Raw genomic sequence first — 25,716 nt, forward strand, 5'->3', positions numbered from 1 at the left:
CCTGGACTATGGGGGCCATTTGTTATTTGTGCTTGTAGCTTTGGGGGCCACGTGTGGGGCTCAAAAATGGGGAGAGGCTCAGTTGTGACAGATATGTTTGCTGTTGGAACAAGCTCCTTGATGTCATGACCAGTGTTGCCCTTTTGGGTTTTGTTGTTGAAATGGCTCCTGAGGTATTAGAAAGTCTTTTTTCCCAGCTCCGTGACTGAAGAAGTTGAGATTTGTCAGTTCTGTTTTTTAAGGTTGTTTTTTTCTCTAATCTATTACACTTTTTCTCTGACCTGCTGAGATCTGTCTGGCAGGTCAGTTTATGGCACACTGACCACCCTTGGGGTGGTGTTAACTTTTTATACTAAGAACTACTTTATTTACAATAATTTTCCAAAACCTATCACCTATGTTAGACAGTCTGTCTCTCTTCTAAACCAAGCAAACAATGTCACCATCACAGCACAAGATGGAGGACAAGAAGAAGAAGAAGGACAGAACATGCCCAGATTCCTCCATCTTGCTTCTTGAACCCTCATTCTAAATCCCCAAAATTCTACTTTTTCAGCCTGTGACAAATTAGGTATCATTCTACTCAAACTCTTGTGGCTTGTAAATCTTCACACAAAGTTGGTAATTTTTTCCATGGGCTAAAATCGAAGGCACAGGTGTTTTTGACTCCATACCAAGGTCTTTGAGCCCCTTGCCAGGGTCTAGAGGCATCCAGGGCAGTCAGAGGAATGTCCTGGGTCCTGACATTGCCTGTGGGGGCTGTCCCAGCAAACCCTGTTTAATGGATGTCTCATCTGTTGGTGCTCTGAGATGCTCCTTTTTACCATGAGTCTCTCTGGAGATATGTATTTACCAGGAAGACCTCTCTTTGCTCATGGTGTTTATTTTCTTTCTCTTGTTTTTCTTGGTCTCTTTCACCTTGCCAGGCAACCTTCCTGTTTTCTTTGATCAAATACACCCCGTTGACTTACAACAAGAAGTATGTGTACCCATGGTGGGGAGACACTCTGGGATGGCTGCTGGCCCTCTCCTCCATGGTGTGCATCCCTCTCTGGGTCGTCTACAAACTCTCCACCATCAAAGGCTCACTCAGAGAGGTGAGGTTGGTGCTGTGGGATCAGGGCATGGGCTGTGCTTCTGTGTTGAACTCCAGCCCTGCAGTGGAATCACTTGTGTGTTGCAGGTTGATTAGGAAGGAGCCCAGAATAAATCAATTAAATGAGTTAATTGCTATAACAGACCTGTTTTTTTAAGTTCCACCAGGAAAAAGGTTATTAGATAGAGAGGATAAAGATGGTCTCCATGCTGCCCTTAATTGAGGCTTGAGGACTTGCTCTGAGAAAGCTCCAGATCCTCTGAGCATTATGGTCAGCTGAGTTCACCAGTCTGTGCTGAGGCCATGGGGTTGGAATGGAGGGAATCACTGGGAATTTGGAGTTCCCGTTAGTCTTAGTGCTCTGGGTCTGTCCTGCGTCCAGAGTGATGCATTGCTGGTTGCCCTGTAATACACTGGGGAGGCAGGGAGCTGGAAAACCAGGCCTTGCTCCAGATGAGCATCCTATCCCTGCCACAGCTCATGATTTCAGGGTGAGATTTCACAAACAGTCCTGAACCCGCAGGATCCCTCTCATTTCCTGCCTCCTGCAAGTGTTCCAGAATGGGTTGTCACAGCAATGGGCCCCTGACCCCTGTGTCCAGCACACACAGGGAGGAGTGGGAACAGCTGCAGAGGCAAGGCTGCACAGCATGATGTGGTATGACAGTAACCCCTTATGAACTTGTCCTAGTTAAAGCAAATCCTGTGTGCACAGGCTCTGTGCTGATGGAGGATGTGACCTGGAGGTACCTGATCATCAGCCTTCCTTCAGACTGTTTTCTATCCCTGGCCTGAAGCAAATGGAGGACAAAGTTTTGCTTCATGATCCCTGTGTTAGCTACCTCATGTGCTCAGTGCTTGCCATGGGACAAGTGGTTGGAAGATGAGTTTATCCCCTTGGTTTCTGAAATACTGACTGTCCTTATTTTGGATATGTCTGGCATTTAGTGAGCAGATCTGCAGGGGAGGGCCCAGGTCACTTTTTGTCCTTGCAGATGTTTAGTGCCTGTCTTTGCCTTCCAGAGGTTCCGCCAACTCACCTGCCCACTTGAGGACTTGCCTTCCAGGCCAGGCCCAGAGCAGCCCCTTCCCTCTAACAGAGCTGGCCTCCTGATGCTGACAGAGCTCGAGTCTCATTGCTAGGACCAGTGTGGCTCTCCCTCCCTCCCCCCAGGATGGTTTCTATACAGCCTTTGCCACATGTTGGATAATGCAAGGATTCTTCGCTCACCAAGAAGAGAGGGATTTCTGGGCTGAGCTCCCTTCTCTGGAAGATTGGAAGAGCTGATGAAGAGGCTGCCATGAAGATGGTGTGTGTGGAGTTAGCAATGCACCTTAATTCTCTCCCTGGAGAGAGCTCTGAAGGGGCACATCAAGCACCAGTGTTCCTGAGCATCCCCAGGCTTCTGGTGGGCAGAAAGGAAGGACTGACCCTGGAGTAAAGTGTCAGAGTCAGAGCTGTGGCTCCAGTGTGGACTTTGGGAGCTTCTCCATACATTCCATTAAATCTATGTTTTTCCTGACTAGATCTTCTCTGTCTCTATTTTGTCCCACTGGCATTCCTTGCCAACAGCAGGTTAAGGTGAGATGTGTGTCAGCTGAGCTGTTCTGGGCACCCAGGTCTGGATCTCTGTTGCACTGGCACAGTGATATGGGAAGGTGGCCAGAGGAGAGGAAGCTTGCTTAGGGTAGGAAGGAAAACAGGAAACAAGGGTTCAGAGCTTCTCTGAGTGGCAGGCCCGGGGTGAAGAGTGCAATGCCACCTTCTCTGGAGCCACTGCCAGATCTCAGACAGAAATGTCATCTGTCTGATGAGTCACCAGGCTGTTCCTGGGGTCTGCAGCATGTGGATTTGTGTTTTCTTCTTGCAAGTGAGCGATCATGGGAAGCTCTCCCTCCCCTCTGCAGATGTATGTGTTTTTTAGTGCTGACTGCCTTCCAGGTGCTCTGGAGCCAGTAATTTTGGTTTTCCTGTGAATGGAAGAAGGGCTGTGTGTTGGAAACAGAATCTGCATGTTATGTCAACAAACAGGGCCCCTAGTTTCCAGGCTGTTTGGGTAAAAGAAATAAAACTCAAAGCGCTTGTGTTGTAAGTGCAGTGGCCCCAGCATCCGAGGAGAGCAGCCAGAGGACACGTAACCCTGGGAAGCTGGATGGCTCCCAGGAAACCCTGAGGGAGCTGGAGCCCGGACAGAGCTGAACCAGCAGCCGGAGGCGCTCGGCTTCCGGAAGCACACAAGGACACTGGTGGGCCAAGGCTTGTGCTGCTGCGGGCAGAGGAAGACGCGAATTAAAGCGAATTAAAGGGAATTAGCGCAATCCGCTCCATAAGCCACAAGGTGGCCCCAGGCCCTCAGCCTTCGCTAGGGATGGGGTAGCGGAGGCGGCGGCGCCCGGCTGAGGGACGCTGGGCCCGGGGTCACGGTGACCCCGCCATGCTCCTCGCCCTCCCTGCCCGCTTCCCTGTGGAGGTTTTCTCTGAGGACATCTGCCTCCCTCAGGGAACCGTGATCTCAGAACCGTGATCTCAGAACCGTGCTCCCAGCTGTGGCACGAACGGGTTTACTCCTCTAGGCAATGTCAATTTCCCGAGTTTGTTATGCCTGGACTTAGTGTTCTTGGAGCCTGGAAACCTGAGATACATAGACACAGGTCTGTGTGGAAAGGAGTCACGGGCTTCTGCAGCTGGAGGCTGTGAAAGTGCGATGAGGGCCAGGTTCTGAGGGGATTTAACCTGCAGGAGGGAGCACCCGCAGAGCTGAGCCCTCCGGGGCTGCACTGCCTCTCTTTTAGCAAACCTTATGTCACTGCCAGCCTGTCCTCCCTTTTCCCAGCCTATTTTCCACACGGACTGTGAGGTGCATGGGTTCCTTTTACTACCACGGGTTGCCCGCTTTGGTAGGTCTGCACCTCCCACATCAAAATTACAAGTTTCTGCATGCCTCCTTTCCTGCCTCTGGAAAAGATCGGGAAATTGGAGGTTACCACTATTTTCATGGGCACTACCACTGTACTTTGTGGTGATGCATGAGCTAAAGGTAGTAAAGAGCTGAGAAATCCAGGGAAAGCCCCTTTTGGAAGAGGCCCACAGCATGAGGGAAGATGAAGCCAACCAGCTGCCCTGCCACTTGGAAACGGAACTAGCTGGTAAAAATTACTTTTAAAAATAAGAGGACTGAGTTCAATACAGAAGTTCTAGCAACAGATGTTTTTATTCACATAATGTTAACCTTAAACAGAATTATACTTTCATTTTCCAGTAATGCCTATAAGAGGTTTGTCCCACTGGGAAGTTATTTCAACCATAATAGAAAACAGTAATTGTTTGCAGCTATCTCTAAAATCTGGCTGATGTAAAAGTCTTCTTGGCTGCATGTAGGCAAAGTGTGAATTTGCTGAAAGGCTTGTGACTTGCTTTGTTTCAAAATAGACTGGCGTCCAGTGAATTGGGCATGTGGTTTATTGATCTGGTTATATATGACCCAGGAAATCTCCCAGGCCTGTGCTCTCACATGACCCAATTGCTGTAAAGCTGTGGATGAGCTAGGTAGGTCAGATAAGCAAGAGAACCAAAGGTTTTGCTGAATACTCTTAAATAAGTGTCTTATTTCTGACATGACTTTAAGCAAAGTATTAGACTTGATGACACCTGGCTTGAAATATGAACCAAGTAAATTCTATCTTGCTCATTGGAAAGGTTGATGGACTAAATTTGAAATGAATTAATTTGAAATTTCCAGACATGACATTTTTTTTATCACACTTTTAAGACCCCATGCTTAAAATGAATTTTTGGTGAAATTTAGAATATGACAATTTCAGCATATGGTGTTTGTTTAAGATTTGGGATATGGTGAAAGGGATATTTTCATTGCCTCCAAGATCAGCGTTGCAGTCTGTGGAATTTGCACCATACTTTTGCCAGCTGGGGAGATGCTGATCTCCCTTTAGACAAGAGGTGTGTGGTCATTGGGTATTTCCCAAATTCAGAATCCAAAACCACCAATTAGCCTGAGAATTTAACCCATTACTTACTAGATAATAGTAGATAATAGGTATGGTATTAAAGAGCCTTTTTTTCACGGATTGTTTTGTGGGAGTGATCATGGTTTTTCAGTTTTGTTTGATTTGGTTTTTTTGGTTTTTTTTTGGTTGGTTGGTTTTGTTGCTTTTTTGCTTTTTTGGTTGGTCTTTTTTTTTGGTGTTTTGAGTTTTAGTTTTTTTAAATTTTTTTATTTGGTTTTGTTTTTTGGTGTTTATTTTTTTTTTTCAAATGAGAAATTAACCTAAATATAAAGAAGTCCCTGAGATTCTGCCCCAGGTCGTAGGTGCTTAGAAAGGATGTCCATCCATCCATCCATGAAAACCTGGCTCTGCTTTCCCTTTTTGTGTCAGTGGTGTCTAGGGAGAAAACTCAGCTTTCTTTGTCCATGGATGGAGATGCTCACATAGGGCAGGAGAGAGACTTGAGATCTCAGGGACAGACCCATGGATGAGGATGCACCTACTGTCATGGAGAGCATCCCAAATCCTGGGATGTTTGAACACATGCTTGAGAGCTCTTTTCCTTTTGCCTTTAGTGCTAACTACAGGGCAGTTGCAGAGTGATGCATTGTGAGCTGTATTGCACATTATGGTGACAAGAAAAGTGGATGGGTTGGATGGTGCATAAAAGGAGAGAAGGGAGTAAAATAGGAGTGGTGCTGTGGCTGCTGGAGCCTGTCAGGGTTCTGTGGAGCCTCATTAGCTCTTGTTGCTTTGGTTATGTTCACTTGTGATTAGTTACAGTGAAACTGTGGTCAGGAGTCACAGGCTTACTCAAGCAGAAATTAGCTATAAACATGAAAAATAAATTATACCAATGCCTGGGGGAAAATCCCCTGGAAACATAGTGTTCAGTCAGCAAGGCGTGTTCTCAGATGAAGCAGCAGCAGAACTGTGCCCGTGGGGCAATCAGCAATTCACCTCTTGTTAGCAAAAGTGTTAAAAGATGGGATTAGTCTGGACAAATGAGGGCAGTGAAGGTTTCTCCTGTAGGTGACTCAGTGATGGGGCAGTGATGGGGCCCCTGTGTCCAACAACTGTCCCAGCAACAGCCTCTAATGTTTGTAAAGCACAGTTTGGATTCACCCATAGGCTGTCATGCTGACAGACCCCTCCCACAATCTGGGCTAGGGGGAGAGTTGAGTCATTCTGGCTGGAAGCCTTGTGTGTTACGGGCTCAGGGGCTCAGTGCTGCCAGGGAACCTGGCCCTGGCGTGGGCTGAGGCTGGCAGCCTGCTCCTCTGGGTTGGCTCTGCAGCAGGCATGTCAGAGCTGGCTGCTGGGAGCAAAGGGTGGGGACACCCAGGTGATGGGAAGAGCCAGCTGTTCTGAGAAAAGAAATGGTAAAAGGAGAGGCAAGAGGGCATTGCCAGCTGGCAGGTGGTGAGCAGGGTGGGGAGGAGGACACCTTGGAGGAGGTGCAGGGCAGATCTGAGGTTGGGATCAGCCATCCTGCAGGTCAAAGGCTGAGTCCTGGTCTCCAGCTGCCCTGAGCCTGGTCCTTTCAAAAGAGAGTTTTCCTCCTGTGGTCGTGAGAGGGGATGGAAACCCGTGCAGCTGGCTCTGAGCTGGCATTGCAGGGGGAGTGAGCCCCTCTGTGTGGTTGGACAGCAGTGCTTTCCCAGTTCTCCTGTGCTCCCTTGGGTGCAGTGATGGGGCTTGGGATGGGCCATGGGAGAGCTGTGGAGATCTGAGTGCTGCTGGTGTGTGACCTGCTCTTAACAGGGGCTCCCAGGGCTGGGAGGGATCGTGCTGCCTGGGGAAGGGGTGCTTTGGACATTGCCAGCATTTATTGCAAGCAGTGCTTCTCTTTTGGGGATGAGTGTTTAAGAGCAACCTCGCCCACACTTATGGAGGAGGAGCCCTCATTGTGGGGTGACCTGCAGTCAGATTGTCGCATCCTTTAGCAAACCTGTCCTACCTACACAGCTCCTGCTCAGGGCTGGCTCTGCCAGCAGAGGTGGCAGCTGATGGTCAGGGAGTGCATCACCCCTTTCTTTGCTCTCTCCTGGGATGGGTCTGGGCACGGTTTGTACCCCCCCAGCTGAGCTGCTCAGAACGTGATTTTTGCTTTTTAGTCTGGGTCATCACACCAGTGAAGTCACTCACATGGAAGCTGGTGTGGTGAGATAAATGTGTCCCTACCCTTAGCAGGATTAAAAAACCCTGTGAATTATTTCCTGGTGGGAAGTTCTGAAGTCTGAGTGTAACTTCTAGTACCTCCGGGCTGGCAAACAGAAATAGCCCTTTTTTCCCCTCCTAGAGAATGACTTTCACACGTTGCTGGATAAAGTTTTCATTTAGGTTGGCTTTCTTCTTGTTTTACCTTAATGTCACAGGTCATTTCCCATCTACAGCTTTGCAAAACCCCTGCCATGTTCCTGTGAAACACTTCAGTATAGATAAATCAAGTTTTTAGGTCAGCTCTGCTTACCTAGGCTTATCTTAATCCCCTTTTCATATGTGGATAACCTCTATTGCACCTTTTCCTCAGTTGTGCTGGGTCATGCCAGTCCTCTGTGACAGGACAGGCAGTGACACTGTCCCCCACGAGTAGGGTCAGAGGCAATGCAGAGCCAGCACATGCTCCTTCACCTTGCAGTCTTTCAGGACTTTGGAGACGGCCCCAAAAAGGCAGAATATGGAGCCTGTCCTGTCTGATATCGATGCCAGATCTCACAAGGAAAGAATCAGCCTGTATTTCTTTGGGTATGGGACCAATCCACTCAACCAGCCTGTGGGGGAGGTGATAGCCAAGAGCTTCGAAAATGGCATACTTGGAAAGTTTAATCCCAAAAAAAGCCCCAAGTAAATGGAGATGATTTCCCTTACTGCCTCCAGAACTGGCCTCAGTGGTTTATCCTTAGGATCTCCCTCAGTCCAGGGTTGATTCCCCTGATCTCTCCAGCCTCATTTGTCCCCAGGGCAATCCAGCATGCTCTAATGGGATCTGATTCACTGGCTTCTAGCACCTCTGGAGGATTTTCTGGAGACACCATTATAAATGACCTCTATAGAGTGTGCAGGCAGGTAAACCTACTTCTTCCCCACACTGTGGCATTGAGGACTTTTGTCAGCTCCTGTCAGCTTCCCACTGAGGGGCTGAGAAATGCTCCTCTGGTGAGTGCAAAGCCTGGCATGTGCTGGATATGTCCCACGTTCCCTCCTGCATGCTGCTCTGGTTTGACCACATGGGAGCATGAAAAGATCAATAGGAATTTGGCAGACACATAAGCAGACAAAGCAAAACATAAAAGAGTGATAGCATTAAACAGAACCATTAAAAAAGGGAAGAGCTGAGCTGAAGTATCTTGAGAAAAACGGTGTAACTGGAATGCCTGCTACTGGTGTTGGTCATGAGAAGTGCATCAAAGCTGAGATGGACCCAAAGAAAGCTGCCAGGGCAAAACCACAGAGGGATTGCTCACTTCTAGTGAGCACCCAGACCAGACACTGTAAAGACTCCAGTAGTGCCTCTCCTTGCTGACAGAGCTCTGTCCCTGAGCTGTGTTTGTACTCTCAGCATATGGCACAGGCATGGAGGGGTCTGCATGACCCCAGAGCAAATGTTCCTTCTTCACCCATGCTCTGCCTTTTGCTCCACCTGCCTGATGGTGTTGGTGAGACTTGAGCTTGGCCACAGAAGGTTAAATGTAATGCTCTGTGGAGATTCATTCTGTAGGATGACGTTGAGGGATGCCCCTATCCCACTAAAGTGGTGGAGCCCTAGAGCTGTGGGAATATGTGGCAGCCAGCCTGGGCCATGCTGTGGGGTCTGCCAAGGGAGAGTTCCTGCCCTGCAGAGGTCAAGAGGACATGGAGTTACTCTCTGACTGCTGTAGGTGATATTTACAATACAGGGCCTTCACCCTGCCTGCCTGTGGCTGCTTTGCTTTCTCATCTTGCTTTCTTGTCAGGGCCACAGTTCAAGGTTTGGAGAGGTGCATGTTGTAAGGGAACAGGGGAGAAAGTTCTGCCCTGATGCACCTCCCTTCCCTACGTCCCACCACCCACGCAGGAGCTGGGTGATAATTTGGTGGGGGGAGCTGCTGGAAGGGGTGGGACAGGAGGAGGAGAGAGGGTAGTCTCTGCCTTAACTCTTGCTGTGTCTGGTTGGCAGTCAGTGGATTCCCTGCCTGGACTGCAGTGGGACGGGAGGGGCTTGCCTGGGGGAGACCTGCGCTGGGCTCAGGTGAGTTGGGCGTTTGCTCGTTGAGCGGATCTTGGCTGGGTGTTTGTGTCACCCTGGGAGTGCCATGGCTCCGTCCTCCCACAGCCAGCTGCTTGTTGTGCTCTGGAGAGCGGGCCAGCACATCTGCAAGGGCAAAATCTTCCCAAGGTTCAGTAAAGCAAGAGTGAGATGGACAATAAGGAGGAAATAATCGATTCGGATCAACCCCGGGAAGAGGTTTTTCTTTCAATGGTTCCTTTGGAAAAAGAAAGGACAGGCTGAGATGCTGCACAGGGGGTGCCAGGAAGCTGAGAGCAAAGAGACGCCTGAAGGATGGGTAATTGATCCTGAAGGTTGTGGCAACAGAGAAAAAGGGAGAGAGTGACGGATAAGTACTCAGACAGCAGAAATACTGAGAACAGAGACAACAGTGAGCGAGACAGGGGCAGGGATGAAGGGCAGAGCTGGCTGGTTGATAATAGGTACAGGAGCCAAGGCACTGGGATTGGAGTGGGCTGTAGGCATTTCAGCTACTGCCAGCATGAGTCCTCTCCTCCTGTGCTGCCCTGCAGAGGTGCTGACCCCAGTGCATTGACTTGGGAGCTGCAGTTTTTAAAGATGAGCCTAAGAGTGCACGTCTTGTTATTCTGGCCCCAGAGTTTTTATCAAATTTGTTCCTGTAGGGCTGAGGCAGGGAGACAGCACAGTTTCTGCATGTGCTAAACTCTTGGGATCTGTGGGCATATTTGTGAACAAATGCAGGCAGAACACACGAGGGTTTCATAACACCTGATCTGTGTCTTCTTAAATCAACAGTGCTTTTAAAGTAATCACTACTAATCAGGGCTTTCATCTCATGCCAGTGGAAATACCATTGCCCTAGTTTTTCCTCTTTGACAGCTGGTGATACGAGAGGCTGAACCTTGGACCTGACCTTTGCAGCTCTGCAGCAGCCCAACTTTTCTGATTCCTGGTTGCAGATGTGCTCCTTGCAGAGAGCAGGCTAAAGAGCCTGTGCTGTTTCTCTACCTGGCTGTGGTCCTGGGCAGGCTAGAGGAAAGTTTGGGTCCCCCAGGCTGGAGAGCAGCTACCAGGCCCCTTGGAGGGTGTAGGTGGGATGCAGTCATGGCAATTATGGCAGGAACTGCTGGAAAACACTTAGGCACTGCTGGAGTCATGGTCTCCATGCACCTGTGTCTGTGCTGGTTTCACCTGATGTGAGTTGTCCTGAGCACCACCTGGAGTTGGCTGAGTCTGCCCAGGGTCTGACACAGGGTGCTGGGCTTGTGCAGGGCTGAGCAGGGAGCACAGTGTGGGGACAATCATGGCAGGGAGCCCTGTGGCCCTGCTCTGTGCTGGCCACACACATGTCTGTGCTGCGGGACCAGGCTGTGCCACACACACTGTTGGCTCCCCTCACCTCCCTGCTGGGAAGCATGAGACAATGTGTTATCCCTCAGCTTACCCTGGCTTTTGGAAGTGTCTTGCTTGAGTGCTCTTCCCCTGTGTTTCCTGTTTCTCATCACTGACAGCAAGTGTCCCCAGGCTGTGCTTTTGGGAGATCAGGCAGGGTGTGCCTACCTGGAGGAGCTTAGATACCAGTGCCTAGAGCAGTGTGCTGCCAAATTCCCTGTGCTGCTCTCCCACCTCTGAACCTCGGCCTGCAGTGCTGGCTCTTCTGCTCTCCTGCTCCAGCAACTTCACTTCCCACTCTTCCCTCAGCCCTCACCCCCAGCTGCAGGGATGGCAGCAGCTGGCCAAGCAGGGCTGGGGGCTGGCAGCCTCCATCTCTTCATCTGACCTGCCCAGGGCTGCTGGCTGGCATCTTGCTGCGTGGAATTGCTGCCCCAGAGAGGTGGGAGCCCTGCAGGCACCCTGCAGGCTCTGTCTTGTCCCTTGGAGCACCCCTGGGCTGCACCCCAGGTCGCTGCCCCGTTGTGCAGGGACCTGTTTGCAGAGTGAGTGCTGGAGCAGCGTGGCTGTCACCCTCTGTGCCATTCACCTGCTCTGCTCTCCAGCCAGTGACAGGAGCCGTGCTGGCCACATGCTTTGGCTGCACACAAGGACTCTGAGCCAGCCCAGTGCAGCTCCAGGACTTTGGTCTGATGGCTCCAGCCATGGGGTAGGTGGCTCTGGGGGCTCCACTGGGGCCTGGCTGGATCTGTGGCTGTACCAGCCCTATTGCTGGTGCTCTGTAAGAAGAATGGACCCTGCTGTGGCTGGCCCTCCTGCTGTGTTGCACTGGACACAGCCAGATTATGGGCTGAGTGGAGGTCTTGAGATTGTCTGGTTTGGTACAAAGCCTGGTTTCTAGTCCTATTTAGACACCATTTATGGACTTCATCTGTTAGTCTTGATTTTTTTCTAGGCTAGAGAAAGAAACCACCTCTGTGTCTCTGTAGCCCAGAGCAGGGATTGTGATCCATGGGCACCAACAGAGACTCATCTGGCTCTGGGAATAACAGCCTACCTTGCTTTTAGCAAGAGATTTGCACTGATCCGCAGAAAAGTCCAGCCACTGTTAGAGGCTTTGGAGGGTCTCCCGTCCAGCAGCAGAAGTCAGAGCAGGACTCATGTGGCACCCTCCTGCACTGGGGGTGTGTGCTCTGAAGGGTGATGCTCTATAATCCTTGCATCTTGTATTGCAGATGTCCATGGCATCAGTGAACTCACTCATGAGGAACTCACAGAGTTCCTCATCTCATTCTTTATGGTGTCAGTAAGCAGCAAACTCACTGCACAAGCATTGCTCTTATTTCACACTGGAGAAAACATAGGTAGGATCTGATTCTTGGAACAGTCTCCTGTGCCTCATGAACGTTGCTGAACAGATGCTTAGAGAATACCCTGCAGCCCACAGAACCTGGAAGTTAATTAGAAAGTGTAAAGAAGCCAACTAACTTTCAATTGCTTGAAATGAAAGGCATTTTAATTTCAACTGCTGTCCTGGAGTTGATCCGTTTTTGTCTTTGTACATCTTTCCTTGGTTTTCTCTGTTATGCAGCTGGAGTGAGCCATTCTCCAGCAGCGTTCTGATTTGGAAAGAGCTGTCTCTGCTCGTGTAGCTGCTCTTAGATTGGCTGGAAAGCACTTTGCTTCCACTGCTAATATTTTCTTGTCCATCTTGCAGAGATGACCGATCCCAGTAGCAGCCCCCATGCACTAATTGACCCGGGCTGGCTCCTTGAGCTGCACCTCGGCGCTGCTGCTCCGTGCTGAGCCCTGATTTTCTGTCTCTGCTCCCACCTCCGCCCCCGCCCCCTGCCATCAGAATGCAGCGCAGGCTTTCAGCTGCTGACTAACTGCTGGCTCCGGTTGCGCAACCCGAGAATTTTGTGTGTCCTCCTGCTCCTCCTTTTGTAACACAGCCCGGTCGTCTTGCTTCCTGATTCCTCCCTTCCCATCTTAAATTGCAGTTTATGTGCTTGGTTGCTGCTTGTTTCAAAATGAAACCAAGAAATATAAATGCACTGCAGCTGTCTGCGTTGTCACCTGTGATTCTGCGGTTCAGGCAGTACCTTCGAGTGTCCAAGGGAGCTTTAACACTGTGATTCCTCTCATAAATGTTATCAGCTGCTTTTTAGAGACATTTCTGTCTGCTGTTCCCTCTGTTTCACTATTCCCTCTGGAGATTGTCCTCATCTCATTTGCCTTATGATAAAACAGCAAAATAGGTCAAACGGAGGATGTTAACTTCCCAGCAGTAGGAACTCTTGTCTGATAGCAGTCAGGAACAGGCAGTAAGTTTGCAGAAATAAAAGCTTTAGGAGAATTGCTATTGGCTTCTTCCTCTGGTGCCAAAACTCCAGGTGGCTTCTCTCTCATCTTGTCTCGCTCTTGTTCCTCGTCTCACCTGAGGAACTTTGAAAAAGCCCTTTTTTACCCTGAGAAAGCCTGAGGATAGGACTGTATTTTGCTTCAAATGATGCTTTTTTTTTTCTCCTCTTTTTCTTATTACCGCCTCTCCTCTTCAGTGGCATCTTGTTTCCAAACAAAGCCTATTCTCCTGCATATCTGCATTGTGTGTTCAGCACCTCATGGGCAACTGCTGAGTGACCACAGTGCTTCAGAGATGTCTTTGGTTTTCCTTGCCTTTTGTGGATCCCATGGTGGTAGATGTGGGACAAACACAGTCCAAAATTTGTGACCAAGGGGAGACTGTTGCTTCATTCAAATGTTCAAGAATGGAACTTGTTGCTCTGGGTCTATAGCTGTCTGCATGCTGCCTTCTCTCTTTCTAGTCAGTCTCTTCTCTCAGTCCTGAAGGAATCCAGGTGTATTCTTGTTTTCCCAGCCATAAATCTTTTGGGGAAAAAAATTGTTGCCATCTCCATTTACCAAACCCAGCAGCAAATACTGTATCATTTCCTATGGAGCTGCCTAGAGGGAGATCACTGCTCTCTGTGGGAAGATGACAGACTACAGGTCATTTCTGTGAAGGGCAAAAACACCCCATCTCCTCCAAGTGCTGAGGGCTGGAAATACAGCAGAGCACCTCTGCAAGAGACAGGGGGTCAGAGGGAGCTGAGGAGGGAAGGTGGTGGTGGGGAGAAACTCCAGGGGCAGGATAGACTCTGTGGATTGCATCAAGATGGCATTTTAGCAGTTGGGAAAACTTTGTGGCAGAGGAGAAAAGAGGCTGGGAATGAACTAATCATAGGATTTTTCTCCAAACTTTGGTGAAGGAACAGCAGAAAAACTGCAGGCAAGCAGTGAGGGGCACAGTCTTTACTCCAAACTCATGTATTAGGGAGGGAGCAACCAAAGGAAGAGGAAAATGTTTGCCTGTTGGGGAGGATGTAACCCAGTAGGTGGCTGTGACTGCTGTGGGAGAACCAAATTGTTCCTAGCTGGAAACAAGAAGTTATTTGAGTCCCCATCTGGCCTAAGAACATATAGAGCAGGGGCACAGTAGGATTAAATGTTTAGGAAAAGAGCCAGGATGTGTATGAATAGGCTCTCTCATAGAAACAGTAGGCGAAGTAGAGAGTGAAGTAGTGGGGATGTGTAATGTGCATGGCTTAGTCTGGGAAAGGAGAAGTTGTGTTTCATGCCATGAAGAGCCAGAACTTTAGGCACCAGTTTAATCCACCATCTGTTCCCACTTGAAAAGATTTGATTTCATAGCCAGGGTGCTTTCCCCCTTCTTAAAATATGAAAATGAAGGCACAAGTGCTGTGTCTCCCCTGCTGCTCTGTGTTTCTCCCAGCTGTGTTCCTCCTCATTGCAGCATCCCAAATTCTGTCCTTCATGTTGGCCTATTCAGGAGTCAGAGGACAGATAAAAAGTCCTGATCCAAGTGTCCCTGAGCTGGAAGTTGGTGACAGGGTTGGGGCTGTGGCTGGCACTCATACATTCCCTTGCCAGGGCTAGGTGAGAGGAGGGGATTCTCTGATTGTGACCTTCCTCTGTACTTATGTGTGAAACAGGTCTCACAAAAATGAAATAAACCCACAAATATTAGTAGAAATAGGCTGGCTCTTGGATCCACCTTACATTAAAAGAATAAAACCAAAGAATTAGCTAGGCTTGTCCTGTCAGCTTCCTGGGCCATCCTCACAAACCCAGACTTAAACATCCTGCACTTGATAATGTGCCCTGGACTGCAGCAAATGGGAATGTGCCAAGGACCGTGACAGATCAAACATGTTTCATTAAGTACGTGTTGCTTTTTCTCTCACATTTGACAGTGCGTGGAGCTCTGCTCCTCTGAGACGAGGAGGCTGTGCTGCAGCATTGGAATAAACTGATTAGCCAGCTAGCAGGCCTTGCTGCAGGCAGGCACTGGGGAGAAGAGCCCTGCCTGGGCTCCAGAAGCTGAGAAATGGCTGGCAGGAGGACCTGGTGATTCCATCTCCCAATCCTACCCAGCAGAAGGGATAAGTGAAGGGGGAAAATCTGGGACTGCTGGGGAGCTGCAGAGCTGCAGCTGCAAGCCAGCATTTAGGGCGTGTGCCTTGATTCCTGGGCTCCACCACCTTCTTTAAATGTGGGGTTAGAGGTTTGTTAGGAGCCTGTTAGAGGGCTGATTCACCTTCCCACTCTCAGGTAGATCCACAGGTGTTGTAGCCCTTGGTGGTTTGGATCAGTGCAAGCCATACCAGCAAATAGTTGCTTTCCAGCATATGGACCATAAAGGACAAGGGCTGGAGATAAAACAGAGCTTGCTTCCTCAGTGCCCTCGTGCATCTGCATTTGCACCAAAACTGGTGCCCACTGCAGTACTACCCATATATAAGCTATTACTGGCAATAGTTCTAAAAACCTCTCAAATTTAACAGGGACCAAGATCTCTCTGCCTTGTTTTTGAAAAGCCTGGAGGATGATCTTCACCAGCCCTTGACTGCTCTCCTCTATGGTTTATGTCCCCCTGATCTTGTTGCAGCCCCTCTTACACTGGTTGGTGTCTCACATGAGACTCAGTTCTCCATTCAGCATCCATGGAAATCTGCTGCTGGTAGCAAAGCAAATAGGATGAGCCCTTCAGGAGAGCAGATGGGGGAACAAATCCTGTTGTTGCCTAGGGCATTTAGAGAGCAATTGGTGTGTTACACTGTGAGATCTGATTTCCTTTCATTACTTGAATAACAGGCAGGAAACATGGCTGTGTCAAAGAACTACTTGTTCTGCTGTGAACATTCATTAGAAGTTGTCTTTTCATACACAAGCATCATTCTTTGCCCCAGGGCCTGATATATCCAGAGGGTTAGCATTTAGGAAATTATTTCCTTTACAGAACTGAGACACTGATAGTGATGCTGTCTTGTGTGGATAAGTGTGAGCATGGCCCACCAGCTCCTGCTCTTGCTTCCTCCTTGCCTCATTGAAAACTGTACCCAAACAAGTGCCATAGCTGTTTGGGACAGTTAGATGTCAGGGTTTACACTTGCTCTTATTTGCAGTTAGGTCAGGTTCCCTGGCAGTCCCTCCTCACCATGAGATGGCTCATACCTGGTGTTTGTCCAGAGGGACATGGTTGGAGAGACACAAGGCACAAGGAGGGAGGGAATAGTTTGGCATCATGCTCCTGGTGCAAAGGGTCAAAAGAGGATTTGGTGGTCCTGTAAGGTACCTGACATCAAAGGTGATGAACTTCTGCTCACCACTGAGCTGCTGACTGGGAGAGGTCCTTGGCCTGAGCTGCCTCCAGAGCCAAGGGAGAGAGCAAGTTTAAATAGTCCAGAGCAGATCCAGGGGCAGTGGAAATGTTGAGTGTTGTGGGTGATGCAGATTGCTGTCTCTGTTGCTCCCTGAAGATGGGGATGTTCCTTTAGGTGGCACAGAAGGAATGAGAGATGTGCTATTAAAACACTTATTGAACCACCAGCATAATGAATTAGCAAGTTGCTACAAGAGAGCAAAACCCTGATTTCTTTGCAGCCCCAGCTGGTGGGAATGGAAGCAGAGATGCTGCTGCTTTAGAGAGATTTGTTTCCAGTCTGTTTTCCTAATCTCAACAAGGGAATGCGTATCCCTTGCTAAAGCAAATCACTTCTGGAAAGGCCAGCTTCTGCTCAGTAATGCCACCAGTCAGATGTACCTAAATTTACATATTGATACTGGAACCACATCTTATTGTGGTGTCTGGTCCCCTCACTCCTCTTCCCACAAGCATGTCCTGCAGCAGCTCCCTACATCCCATGCTCTCCTTCTCTTCTGTCCCACAGAGCCATGACAAGAGCCATATCCAAGGAAGGAGAACGCAATGGGGCCACTGCATCTCCTGAAGAGATAAGAGTGGAGGAAATGGAAGAGAGAGGCCAGTGGAAGAACAAAATGGAGTTTGTGCTGTCTGTGGCTGGGGAGATCATTGGCCTGGGTAACGTGTGGAGGTTCCCATACCTCTGCTACAAGAACGGTGGTGGTGAGTGCACAGCACACGTGAGTTGTTCTAGGTCTGGAGCTATGATGAGAGACATGTATATGCCTGCACCCAATTCTCCTATGTACTCCCTAAGGTATTCCCTTATTCACTCCTTCAACAAGTTAGTTCCTGCTAAAACCAGGAGGAATAAAAATTCAGGGGTGAATCCAGCTCCTCAATTGGTACTCTTCCTTAAAACTGCATTCTCAAATCTGTACTCCTGAAAAATTGAACCCCAGTAACAACTTAAGGCTGTTGGGCATCTCAAGAAATTATTGGTCTTTAGAAAATATCAGATGCTGTGTGGCTGGAAAGCCAACACCAACCTCCTCCTACATATTCCCTTTTCCTACTCTTGGTGTCAAATCCATCCCTTGTTACAGAGGAGGAGAGGCTTAGACAGTGCTAGTATCCTAGCCAAGGCCTGATACACCCTAGAAGGAGATTTCTGCCTCTTTTCCTGGAGCAATTCTCACAATGATCAAACAACTATTAGAAACATTCATCCCCAAAAAAGGTTCATTCACCTTCCCTTTTGTTTCTTTGCATGGCTCTCTTTTTCTCTTGTAGTAACACTGCAATAAGATCATTACATGGTTAAAAGTAAAACTTTCTTATAACAATAATATGAAACGTAAGGGAATAATTGATTGTCACTAACTTTTCTCAGTGAATAAAAATCTAACTTTATAAAAGAAAAGGAGGAATAGCAAATTACATGTCAAATCCAGCAGTAACTTCTCTTTTGTTCTTGTTCTCTAAAAACACCCTGAATTAATGGTCTGGGATTTGCTTCACACCCCATCCCCCTTCTTTGAGCTTCTTTTCTCTGCACACCATGCCCCAGAGGCCTTTCTTTTCCAAGGTGCCAGGAGCTTTCACCAATAGGTGAGTGGTTCCACTGTCATTTTCCCCAGGGCTTCCAAATTCTTGTCCTCTCTGCTGTTGCTGGAGTTTATCCAAATTAAACAAGAGACAAGGAAATACATCCTCAAAACCAGTGAGGGCCAGGGTAAGAAATGGTTACAGAAAATGGAATTGAGTTTTTCTTGAACCTGGGATAATTTTTAGCAGATCCTCCAGTTTCCTTCTCCAATATTTTGATGGGAGGCACCCAAGAGCAAGTCAGATGGGCACAGGTTAGGAAACAGTGGAGGTGCATCTGATTGAGCAGCCCATTCTGCAGTGATGCTTTCAGAGAGGAGTCATGGGTTTTGCATGGAAAATTTCTCCCTGAGCTCAGATGATATCTTTGCATAGTTTGTGCCTGTGGTACCCGGTTCAGCAGTCCTTGCAATTTGTATGCTAATTAGTGTAAGTGAAAAGGCTACTTTTGTTCACTTTAAATATCTATTGAATAACATTTTTCTTTTTAATTAGACTGCTCTGGAATAGCTAAGGCTGTGATTCAGAGGGTAAGGAGGCCAGGCTTGGGAAAGGTTAGGATGGGAGTGTCCTTCCCTCACAGCTCCTTTGCAGAAAGTATGCTACTGCTGTAGAACATGCTTTTCTCTCTCCAGGGCTCTAGGGAACCAGAAGACTCATATAGGACAAGACAATGTATTTCCATGACACTCAAAGACATTCTCATCATTGGAAAAGTTCTTGAAGTTGCAAAAAAAGGCATTTCCCATCTATAAATGCTTCATCCCTGTCCCACCCTTACCCCCCAAATTTGAGACTGCTGTCCTGTCACCTTTCTCCACCTGAATGTACTGAAATGGTTATACAGCCATGAAGACAGATGCCATAGAAAAAATAGTGCTAGATTTCTGTAAAGAGACCAACTGCAACCTTAGTTACTGCTGCACTGTCAAATTTGATCTAATTGCTCAGCATCCTGAACTTATTATTGACTCATAAGGAAAGAGGATCTGTTTCTGGGGGCCCCACTCAAGGCTGAGGCTCCTGCAGTAGAGCAGCAAACTGAGGAGGGTATCACAGCTGGAGTTTCAGCTGGTAACTGCTGTGGGACAGTTAAGAGAGACAAGACAATAGAGGTGCAAGAAAATCATTGTTGCTCAGAGACCAAAATGGGTCAACCTCTGGGACAAATTGTATCAGAGGAGAGGGTCTGGAATCTGCTGAAAGGCTCATCTGTGTGCAGGATAATAAAGCTGCCTTGCAGATTTGGCATAGATGTCTTGCAACACCAAAAGCAGCAGCTGCCTCTAGTCCAGGGTCTGCAGTTCTCACTTCCTACCCTGTAAACCTGGACTGACCTTGAGAGCCAGCCTCCTTCCCTCTGGCCCCAGGTCTCCTGCAGCTACACACAGCTGTGTTTAGGGGAAGTGTGGATGTTCTTTGTTATTGTAACTTTGTTGGCTTAAAAACAAGGGCAAGGGTTCCTGGTTGCTCACAGTCACTGGAAGGAATGTCAGTGTGAATGCCTGTGCTGGCAGGGGAGGAGAGGGCCAGGGGGACACTGGCTGAGAAAGGCACCCTAGTCTTGGTTACAAGCAACTGAGATGCTCTCCAGGCCCTGGCAAGAGAGGTGTTCCTGACCAAATTTTATTGTATGGAGTGGCAAGATAGCCACAGTTGTTTCAGGGAGGAAGGCAGTCACCTTATCTTGTTTGGAGGGGAGCAGAAGTGTGAAAATCCACACTAAGGATGTGGAGAAAGAGAGGGAGGTGTCAGAAGGAAGGTCAGCTGTGAAAATGAGATCTCAGGAGCAGTTTTGAGCAGAGCAGTGAATGTACTTGTACTTGGTTTGACAACATAACTGAAAAGGTGCAAAAAAATTTCAGACAGCTGAACAAAGCACTAAGCCATTTTTTCAGGGCATTAAAGTTTTTGGTTATTTTTGTTTGTCTTTTCTTATGCTTAGTTTATGTTGGTCATTGTTTCTAGGAAAAAGCCTTGCTCTTTTCTCCTTCCTCTTCCATTCTGACAAGCGTTAATCTGAGGGTGATTTCAGGTTGATTTCTCTTTAGACATTTCTCTACATATTAGCAAAAATGGATTTTGAAAGTAGAAGTTAAACTTCCTCATTTTGAAAATGCCGGAAAGATTTCCCCTGTTTCCATTTTTCTGGTGCAATCTGCTTTCCAAATTTGATGTGAAAAAAGTCTCGAGTAAATTTATATCCTGGCAAATGTTTTACTTACCAAGAAATGTCACCAGCCTCCAGGTTTGTATCCTCTGGCAAGTGGGAGTTTTGCTGTGACTCTCATGAAAGGCAGAACAAATGTAGTTATGTGAAACAAGGACTTATTTTGTTCATCCCCTTCCTGCTGAAAGCTGGAATGAGGTCAGGAGCATGAAGCAGGGAGAACTTCTTCAGCACTATCTTTTTTTAGCTCCTTGCCTGGCTACTCCTTACCCCTCTAGGTTTTGGCCTATGCCAAATGCAGAAGTGCAGTAGTAGCACAAGACAGACCACCCTTGTATTTTTTTCTGAGAAATTATGGTGATTGTTTCTTTAGCAGAGGTTGCACATTTAGTTCACTGAAATATTTATGTTTATGTAGCTGATTCCAGCTGTGGTCCCAGGTACCTGGCAAGAGGTTTTAAGGATAAGGTTTTTGAAGAGGTTTCTGAGGCAGCATTTTACCCCTCTCTGCAGGAGCTTTCCTCATCCCTTACCTCATCTTCCTCTTCACCTGTGGGATCCCTCTGTTTCTCCTGGAGACGGCACTGGGGCAGTACACGAGCCAGGGAGGGGTGACGGCCTGGAGGAAGATCTGCCCCCTCTTTGAAGGTCAGTCAAGTTACAGTATTTACTGGCAACACTTTCTGACAACCAGTGACTCAGATCCTTTTTAAAAAATTATTATTATTCTTTTTTTTTTCCTTTGTCTTTTATTCTCCCTCCCTTCTTCTCTCTCCCAGTCTTGTTATTCCTTCTGCTGCCTGCTGTGTGTGCAGGGGCAGCTCCCTGACCCCTCTCGATGTGAGTGAGGGTGTGTGGTGCTGCCTGGGGGCTGTGCTGCTCCACCTGAAGTACAGTCTCTGCTTTGAGGAGCTCAGAACCTGGGAGAGAGGAGAAGCAGGATGGCCAGCTTGAAGGAGGAGGATGGAAGTATCAATGTACAAACACCTTTGTATAGTTCAGGACAAATAGTGAGGGGAGAAGAGATTGAGGAAATCTGTCTGGTTTATTCTACTTTCCCTGCCCATTCCCGTGCCCAGGGCTGCTGTGGCAGCATTTGCAGGCTGGAATCCTTCAAACTGGGGGAATCAGACTGTGTGCACTGGGTCTGACAGCCCAGAGATGGGATGGGGATGAGGTTAAACCACAGGGATAAGAGCCAGAACTTCTGGGGCCCTGGGGAAGGTTGTTTAATGGGATTAATACATTAATGAATATAATTTCCTCAATTCTTCTGTCCAGAGGAGAGCTTATTAACCATGTTTTGCAGATGGATAAAGCTGTGCTCAGGCAGAGTGGAGCCTGGTTAGTTTGTTGAGCATGGGCATGCAGTGCTATTTGAAACTCCCTGGGGAGTCTGGTACCTCCTGCACTGGAGACCCCTGTGCTCTGGCACACACCTGGAGCTGGACCAGCAGGGGTATCTCAAAGGACACTGACAACCAGTTTTAAATAAATGAATTGGGCCTTTCTGCTCTGATTACTGTTCTGAGGTCTCAGTGAGCAATGGGCACAAGCAGGACCCAGGACCAAAGCTGAGCATGGTGAATATCAGCTGTAAGATTTTTTTGCCTGACACTTTCCAAAAGTAAGAGACTCAGCTGCATTTCTTTTCTTCAAAGACTAGAGCTGTATTTTTCTGAAGAGGAGGCATTATGATGCTGTGGCATGGTAGCCATCAGAAATTTTTTTTCCAAATCAGCATAAGGTTTTCTGGCTGTTTCACCACAGACCTGTCTAGAGTTACCAACAATGTTTCCTGTCTGTGTGCCCAGTCACAAAATCCATCCTCTTTCCCTTAGGCAGGTTTTGCACTATTTTCTGGAGAGCCATGTTGTTGGTGTTGCCTCATTCTAACCACAGCATGACCAGTGTCTTTATTTGGTGTTAAGCCTCATGTGTTGGGAGTTGGTTGCCAGTCCCATTCTCACCTCCTTTGCTTTTCTCCACAGGAATTGGATATGCCACCCAAGTCATTGTGGGATATCTGAATATCTACTACATCGTCATCTTGTCCTGGGCACTCTTCTACCTGTTCAGCTCCTTCTCTTCAGTGCTACCATGGGCCAGCTGCAATAACCCCTGGAACTCAGGTACACCTTTTCTTGGGCAGTTTCTAGCTTCTCTCCAATTCCCAGAAGTTATTTAGGTTTTGTTGAAAATATTTGGGTTTTTTTTGGATAAGAAGCTCTCATGAGCTGGCATGTGATGTCACCAAAAATAGGCATTTTCTGGCAAGCAGGAGAGGTGGATGGTAGAGTTTGCAAGCCAATCTAGGGCACTCATCATGTGGCAGGCTCTTTTTATTATCTCTGGTGCAACAGTTTATCTTACAGTTCCCTTACTCTGCCCCATTCCTGTGGAGTTACTGGGACAGTTGCTGCCACTGCCAGTGCCTGAACAGTTTCCTCGGTGCACTCAGCTTTTCACTTTACTCTGCCCTGCAGAGAAAACCTGGCTTTGACTTTACTCAAGTTGCTTGTGCTGAGCCTGGGAAGATGGGGTGGATGTGAGGTAATTCTCATGAATGTCCTTGTCAGGAATTTTTTAACATGTTGAGCAGGTTTTGCTTGGCAGAAGCTTGGTTCCCTCCCTTTTTCTCTTGAGTCAGATGATTAATTTCTGCAATTAGTTAAATTTCTCTACCCTGTAGGCCTTTTACTCACAGCTCCCTCTGCCTTTTCATCCCAGCAGGAGTAACCAGCCTTTTAAGGAGATGATCCAATTCCTTCAGCTCCCCCAGAATGGATTTGTTTGCAAGGAAAGCCACAAATGTTCTCTTAACAGAGAGAAGTTTCCCAGCAACAGCTGGCTTTCCTTGGTTTTCTATTGGATTGTCTTTTGCTGGCAAAATGCAAGATGAGGTGCATTGGATGTGTGGCATCTGCTCTGTTTTTAGTTATTTCATGCTTTGTAATGGTTGGGGATGGCAAAGGAGAACATGAAGGTGATGTGTGCATGTGTGGACAGGGAATGGTGTGGACAAGCATGTGTGGAAAGAGAATGAGATTTTCTATCTAGACTACTCATAGCTGCTATCCCTTGATAATCTGTGTTTTTCAGTCATCTGTTTTCAATTTGGCAGGGAGTTGTTTTCTCCTTCCCCTCTTCTCTCCCTGAAGCCCTTCTGGTGACTGCTGGATTGGGATTCCTACCTGGGGAGAGCCAGAGTTTAATGAGACATTTAATGAGGTGCTCTATAGCACAAGATGAAGGATCTGTGAGAGTTAGGGTCCAGAGGAGAAGGAACATCCCTCTTGGAGGAGCCCTAGAGAATTTCTCACCTCATCAGCTTCCTCTTCTTTTGGTAGATCTCTGTGTGGACATTCTGAATAGATCCAGCCTGGACAACAGGACCTTGCCAGTGAACGCCACCTCCTCAATGATTGAGTTTTGGGAGTATGTGATTGCTTTCCCTCTGTTCAGGCTCCCTCTCACCCAAAGGCTGCAGCTGCAGGACTCCCTGGGCTGGGGGCTCTGTGTCTGTAGGAGCAAGTGAGGTGCCACGTGCCAGATCCAACACGGGGAGCACAAGGAGCTGCCGAGGAGATGGGCACAGAGCCCGGGGTGTGAGGACTGGGCACACCCCAAAGGCTGCTCACCGTGTGCCTGCCCAGGGGTGCTCGTGTGCACCTTGAGGGTGTGTTCCCCTTTCTGGCACTGGGCTGCCTGGGTGAGTGTGGCCACTGAGAGAGCCACCAAAAGCAGGAGAGGGCTTGCTGCAAGCAGGAGTGCATGTGCTGGGTGTTGCAGGTTGGCAGGCAAGCATGAGAGGCCACAGCAGATGGAACAGTCCTCCACAGTGAAACAAACTGCTTCTTACCTTCTTTTGACCCAGTCCTGCTTGCTAAGGGAAGTGATCCATCAGGCTGCTCAGGATCATTCCTGGAGAGCAGGGATCTGAGATACATGCATGAGATGCCAGAGAATAATTTAGGAAGGTGGAGAATTTTCAGGAATTTGGGGCCGGAGGCACTAAAATACTGAGTGAGGGGGTCTTATAGCAGGCCACACAATGTCCCAGATAGGGTCATCAGTGCAGCCTGGAGAGGTTGAAATGACTGCTGGTGCCACCCTACCACTCCACATGCTACAGAGGAAAGTCTTACAAAGAAGAGGGTTGGGTTTGGGTTTTGTCCCTGTTTCTGTCTCTTAAAGTACATTTGAAAGGGTTGACTTTCCTTTGTTGCAGCCACCACAGGGCACACAGAAGAGGATATGTGCCCATGGTTGCAAAAAGAGTCTGCACAGTGCTGGCTCCCTTCTCCTGCCCTGCTCCTTGCACATACTATTTAGTGAGAACTGAGGTTAAAACAGTTGTTTGGATTTTCTGTAGAGAGAGCAAGGGGACACTGAGGGAAGTGATTTTGAGCAGAATGTGCAGAGGAGTTGTAAGTTTGGGCTTAGGCTGCTGGGAACTGCAGGAGTTGCAATGGTGAGCTCTTGTGTTGCCTGCCTTCTTGATGGTGAATCTCCAAGGAAGGAGGCTGAGGGAAGGGCATGGCAATCTTAAAGATAATTTCTGCTTACGTATAGAGTGCCTGTAGCATAGGGGAGGAAGAATGGTGGCCATGGGCTGATAGTGGCTTTGGTGGCCTGCTTTGGATTAAGTTGTCTCTGCTGGGGAGCTGCCAGGCTCAGGGAGAAATAGGGAACAGGTGTTGATTTTGGGTAGTGGGGGTCTGATGGGCATGGCACCGTGGGTTTGGAGAGTGGGAGGGTTTGGGTCAGCCACGGGACATGGTGGAGCAGAGCTGGGATGATTTGCATGGCGTGGAGCCCTGGGCAGATGTGTTGTAGACAGGCTGTTGAGTCTTTGGATGGGGTAATATGGGAGAGGTGTGTGGGGGACCCTGAGTGGGGTGTGCAGTGTTAATGCTTCTCTCCCTGTCCCTGGACGCCGGCAGGAAGCGCGTGCTGAGGCTCACGGATGGGATTCACAAACTGGGCACTGTGCGCTGGGAGCTGGCTCTGTGTCTCCTGCTGGCCTGGATCATCTGCTACTTCTGCATCTGGAAAGGGGTCAAGTCCACAGGCAAAGTAGGAATGGGGATTATCCTCCCAGTCCATAAGCCTCCTTGTATCCATCTTCTTTTTCTTCCCCAAACTCTTTTCCTTCTTCATGAAGTAGAGGCAGAAGACACAGCACCAAAGTGAAGCTTAAATCCTGTTGAGGCCATACTGATGTGCACCAGTTGTGTTTGAAACCTAAGAGGAAGAATAAATTAGTAGGTCCATCAGGGAGGGGAGAATGGGGAAAGCATTGAGAACTGAGGGCAGTTTTGAGGCACATTTTCACTTGCAAATACCCACAGTGGCTGGTGGATTCTCCCCAAATGCCTTTGGGAATCATGCACTCACCAATGTGTTGTCCTGCTGTGGCTTGAGGGTGTTTTCGACAAGATCCTCTGCAGTGGCAGGCTTCCCATCCCTGGCAATTATTAAAC

The 25,716-nt window shown here is 48.3% G+C and overlaps 2 protein-coding genes across 3 annotated transcripts in view; both read left to right on the plus strand.

Moving 5' to 3' along the window:
* LOC134417096 (sodium- and chloride-dependent GABA transporter 2) overlaps positions 1–2,622 on the plus strand; it is a 31,848-nt gene extending 29,226 nt beyond the window's left edge. For both annotated transcript variants that reach the window (XM_063153908.1, XM_063153907.1), the window contains exons 14-15: positions 927–1,097; positions 2,120–2,622. In XM_063153908.1, coding sequence (XP_063009978.1) covers positions 927–1,097; positions 2,120–2,239 — 291 coding nt within the window. In that variant the 3' untranslated portion in view covers positions 2,240–2,622. The remainder of the gene's footprint in view (positions 1–926; positions 1,098–2,119) is intronic.
* A 6,555-nt stretch (positions 2,623–9,177) lies between these two features.
* LOC134417097 (sodium- and chloride-dependent betaine transporter-like) overlaps positions 9,178–25,716 on the plus strand; it is a 37,651-nt gene continuing 21,112 nt past the window's right edge. The window contains exons 1-6 of the mRNA XM_063153909.1: positions 9,178–9,332; positions 16,979–17,175; positions 20,744–20,878; positions 22,222–22,362; positions 23,581–23,668; positions 25,177–25,309. Of these exons, the coding sequence (XP_063009979.1) occupies positions 16,983–17,175; positions 20,744–20,878; positions 22,222–22,362; positions 23,581–23,668; positions 25,177–25,309 (690 nt within the window). The 5' untranslated portion in view covers positions 9,178–9,332; positions 16,979–16,982. The remainder of the gene's footprint in view (positions 9,333–16,978; positions 17,176–20,743; positions 20,879–22,221; positions 22,363–23,580; positions 23,669–25,176; positions 25,310–25,716) is intronic.

This window comes from Melospiza melodia, chromosome 4, assembly GCF_035770615.1.
Source record: "Melospiza melodia melodia isolate bMelMel2 chromosome 4, bMelMel2.pri, whole genome shotgun sequence".
Classification (NCBI taxonomy): domain Eukaryota; kingdom Metazoa; phylum Chordata; class Aves; order Passeriformes; family Passerellidae; genus Melospiza; species Melospiza melodia.